General features: G+C 36.5%; 1 protein-coding gene across 2 annotated transcripts in view; it reads left to right on the top strand.

Moving 5' to 3' along the window:
- Efhb (EF-hand domain family member B) overlaps positions 1-4,828 on the top strand; it is a 63,741-nt gene that overhangs the window by 8,283 nt on the left and 50,630 nt on the right. For both annotated transcript variants that reach the window (XM_026790065.1, XM_026790066.1), the window contains exon 4: positions 1,373-1,553. In XM_026790065.1, the coding sequence (XP_026645866.1) occupies positions 1,373-1,553 (181 nt within the window). The remainder of the gene's footprint in view (positions 1-1,372; positions 1,554-4,828) is intronic.

Here is a 4,828-nt window from a genome sequence, read left to right as displayed (position 1 = left end):
TTTCCAGGTTCTGGCTATTACAAACAATGCTGCTATGAACATAGTTGAGCATATACTTTTGTTGTATGATAGGGCCTCTCTTGAGTATTCCACTAGCTCTTATAACATAAATCAACACATTTATATTAATCTTCATTTTGTCTCATGTCTTTTTACCTTTCTTTCATTCTATATGTCTGGTCTTAACCCCTCCCCCATATTGGCATCTTCTCTCCAGCTTGATTATCTCCTCCTTTTACTTCTTTTCTCTGCCCGGAAGTCTCACCCCTCCTGTCTAGCTATTGGATGTTCAGTCTTTATTAAACCAATCATAACAATATATCTTCACAAGGTGTATAAATATCTCACAACACCTTTACTCATGACTGCATCTCTACGGCCCTTTTTGGTTTGTTTTTGAGACAATGTACTGTGTCCAGCGTCTCTCTCTTTTTTCTCTTCCTATCTCCCTGTTTCTTGCGTTCTATCTTCTTAAATCTTTATGTATGTTTGTTTTGTTTTGAGACAGGGTTTCTCTGTGTAGCCTTGGATTTCCTGGAACTAGCTTTGTAGACCAGGCTAGCCTCGAACTCAGAACCATGTGCCGCTGTCTCCCTAGTGCTGGAACTAAAGACATATGACACCATACCCTGGTGCTTTCTATTGTTTTTATCTTTTGTTATTTGCATTTTTTTTTTTTACTCTGTAGTCCAGGCTGGCTTCAATCTTCCTGTTTATACTACCCAAGTGCTGGGATTACAGTATTACAGTGTATTTCAGTATTGTGTCATCAAGCCCAATCTGGGATGCATATGGTTTGTGTCCTGTGATTGTCATGCCTGCTGTTCTTGAGTGTTTGAGTCAATCACTTGGGAACGCCTCACATAAGCCTTTTAGTATTACTGTAGACTTTTTAAGTACTTTGAAAGATTTTATTTATTTACTTATTTATTTAGTACTGGGGATAGAACCCATGGTCTTGTGACTGTAGGCAAGTGCTATGTTGTTGAGCTATATCTCTATGTCTTTTCTTTCTCTCTCTCTCTCTCTCTCTCTCTCTCTTTCTTTTTCTGAATCTAGGGCATGAACTTACAGTACCATGAGTACTCTAATTCTGAATCATATCTCCATCTGGCCTTGAACTCTTTCTGTAACCTACTCTATCCTGGATCTTGGTTTCCTTGTGCTTCAGTTCCCCCAAGAACTGAGATTATAATCCTAGCTGCATGTTCTAGATCTGGTTTGTTAAAATTTTCATTACTGATTTTGACGGTTCATAGGAAGGTGAGCAAAGCCAACGATGAAGGCGAGATATCACTTTAATCATATTTTGTTATCTTTTTATTTTTACATATACTTGTTTTGATAGTTGTAAATTATATTATTTCTTTAGGTGAGCACATTGGTAAACCCACAGCCCATTACCACATTTCAACAGAAAATTAAAGACAAAAAAGAATCTATATATTTTAGCAATCAACGGGCACCACTGGGAAAATCTCATGATCAAACACCAGGATTGCCTAAAGGAATGGATATACTCAACACAACATTTGGGACACCAGTTATCAGAGGTAGTAAAACTAAGGGGTGGGAGGAGGTGGGAAAATATATTGTATAAAATTGGATCAGGTATGTCACTTGTATATTTTTTCTTGATGGTATGAAGAATTGTTAAGAATGAAAGATGCAACCAGGCACAGGTGGTGGCACATGCCTTTAACCCTAGCACTCAGGAGGCAGAGGTAGGTGGATCTCTGTTGAGCCTGAGGCCAGCTTGGTGTACAGAATGAGTTCCAGGACAGCCAGGTCTATTACACAGAGAAACCCTGTCTCAACACCCCCACCAAAAAAAAAAAAAAAAAAAAAAAAAAAAAAAAAAAAGAAAAGAAAAGAAATAAGAATGAAAGCTGTTCATTGTCTTGAAACGGGCTCTATTTTCTGGTTGGATCATTCTCATCTTTAGCTAGCCTTGTTTACGGTGGACATCACATCCTCTCTGCCCCTAACTACAAGCCCAATTTTGCATCTTTTCAGGGTAAAATCTCACTACCTAGACATACATATCTCCCTACTTCTCAGTATAATGGCAGTCCTGACTCACTTAAAAATCAAAGCTGACATTAGAGTTGGACGGTGACTCTATTTCTCTAAATCCAAGTATGTTGTTAAAAAAGAAAAAAATTATGAGTTTCTGTCTTATGTCAGGAGCTACTTGTTGTGGGACAGAAGGAAGATAAAATCTAGGGACTAAGGTTATCAAAACTCTGCTTTCAAAAGTTTTGCTTCTCCCTCTACCTATTTTTGTCTCTATGGTACCTTTCTTTAAACACATGTCTATGGAAATTCAAACTTTCCATTTTGATATAAATAATGTTTAAGTTTTCCACAATGAAGAATACATTTTCTAGAGTAATCTTTGAAGTATCCAGGAAGAAGATGGGGCCCCACAACAATGATTTCACCTGGTTCAGATGATGCCATTATGCTGACAGCACCACTCTAAGATTGGTTTTGGGCTATAAACTGCTCAAGATGACTCTAATGTGGCGAGTTGTGTACCTTCTTACAACATTCTGGCCAGAACTTCAAATAAGAACTTAAAAAACAAAAACCCTACCAACTACTCAGATACTATCTGCAATTGTATCAGACAATAATTGTGAAATTTAACCATCATTTCAGTTTTTACAGGATCCCATAGACTTAACATTGCCCCCATGACAGTGGGAAGTAATTCTAGAAAATGACATCCTCTTTCCTAACAAAGTTTGTCCTCAGGGTTAGGGATAATTGTCATCTGTTAGGGATTGGTTATAAATTGTACATGGTTGGGGGTAGAAATGAAGTAGGTTCTGGGATCTCTTTTGAAAAAAAAAAGGAATAAATGGAAAAGGAATTTTAGGTATATTAGTGTATCGACTTGTGATCTATTAGTTATAGAAATTTACATTGGTATAGATTCTTGTATATTGATACAAATTCAAATTATATTTGTTATATTTAATATGCTCCCATTTCTGTTTACAATATTTGTGTATATATGTAAAATTATTATGTCATATTGTATGCATTCATGTTTCTATCTCTGCTTAAGATATTTTGTATATTGATGCAATCTTAGGATATTTATCATATTGCATTTCTATCTCTGATCAAGATATTTATATATATTATTTACAGTTTGAGGTCATTGTCCTTATTTGTTGCATATTTGTTTAAAGATTATTTAATTGTAGTTTTTAAGCTATATAAGTGTTAAGAATTACAGGTCAATAGTCACCCATGTTTATCATACTTAAAGTTAGACTGGTCAGGTTCTCTAGATGCACAGAGGTTGTATTCCACATGGATAGGTAATCTTCAAACATTTCAAAGAACTATAGAGAATGGCATTTTAATAACTCAGGATTCTGTTGCTGTGAGACACAGTTTCTCATGGCAACACTGATTACTCTCAAGAGAATGCTGGGCATCAAAGACACTCTACTTGGAGCTTGTTTTCTTCTTGGCAAAACTGGCCTTTGGGCAAAGAACTGCCCTTGCCTTGACTACTGACAAAATGCATAGTGTCCAATCTGGACAAGAAGGATACAAGCAAAAATGACTTCTGAACCTTGCCAAGATAGGGTAAGATAGTCTTCAAATTTTCCTGCCTCTGAAAAGGGTCTGTTATATACTGTAGGACTCAGCCAAAAAGGTGGTTGCCCCAATGTTGCAAATGAGACATAGGGTGATTGTTTCTGTCATTTCTTGTACCATTTGGAAGTTGCTTGATGTACTTCCTGCTTACTCAGTTAATATTATTTCCCTTCTCAGGTCTTTGATGGGTTGAAGACTAGATATTCACATTTACTTTCCTCTCATGACTTAGCCAAGCCATTTTTAATATAAGACTTAGACTTCTCAGGGTAGAATAACTATTAAAATAATCTATGCTATTTGCTAATTACCTGAGACTGTACATCTAGCATATGTTTCTTGCTTGATATTGTTCATGCTGGTTGTTGTTCTAATTTTTTTGCATGTTTTTACCTCTTCTTATGTCTGAAAAACACTTAATATTTGTTCTTATTGTCAATAGTTTTTTTTTTTAAATTATAAATGCTTGGCTGATAGCTTAGACTTGTTACTGACCCTTTTATTCCTTTTTAATTGATTTTTTAATGAGCTCTACATTTTTCTCTGCTCCCCTCCCTGTCTTTCCCCTTCCCCTTCAACCCTCCCCCAAGGTCCCCAAGCTCCCAATTTACTTAGGAGATCTTGTCTTTTTCTACTTTCTACTTCCCATGTAGATTAGATCTATGTAAGTTTCTCTTAGTGTTCTCATTGCTGTCTAAGTTCTCTGGGATTGTGGTTTGTAGGCTGGTTTTCTTTGCTTTATGTTTAAAAACCACCTATGAGTGAGTACCTATGATAATTGTCTTTCTCTGTCTGGGTTACCTCACTCAAAATAATGTTTTCTACCTCCATCCATTTTCATGCAAAATTCAAGATTTTTTTTCTGCTGTGTAGTACTCCGTTGTGTAAGTTTCCTTATCTATTCTTCGGTTGAGGGGCATTTAGGTTGTTTCCAGGTTCTGGCTATGACAAATAAAGCTGCTATGAACATAGTTGAACACATGTCCTTGTGGCACAATTGAACATCCTTTGGATATAAATTCCAAAGTGGTATTACTGGGTCTTGAGAAAGGTTGCTTCCTAATATTCTGAGAAATTGCCACACTGACATCCAAAGGGGTTGTACCAGCTTGCATTCCCACCAGCAAGCAATGCAGAAGTGTTCCCTTTTCCCCACAACCTCTCCAGCATAAGTTGTCATTCTCTGATGACTAAGGATGTTGAATAT

This window comes from Microtus ochrogaster, unplaced genomic scaffold (genome assembly GCF_000317375.1).
Source record: "Microtus ochrogaster isolate Prairie Vole_2 unplaced genomic scaffold, MicOch1.0 UNK40, whole genome shotgun sequence".
In the NCBI taxonomy this organism is placed as follows: domain Eukaryota; kingdom Metazoa; phylum Chordata; class Mammalia; order Rodentia; family Cricetidae; genus Microtus; species Microtus ochrogaster.
The sequence above is the reverse complement of the archived record's forward strand: the minus strand, read 5'-3'. Positions and strand labels throughout refer to the sequence as shown.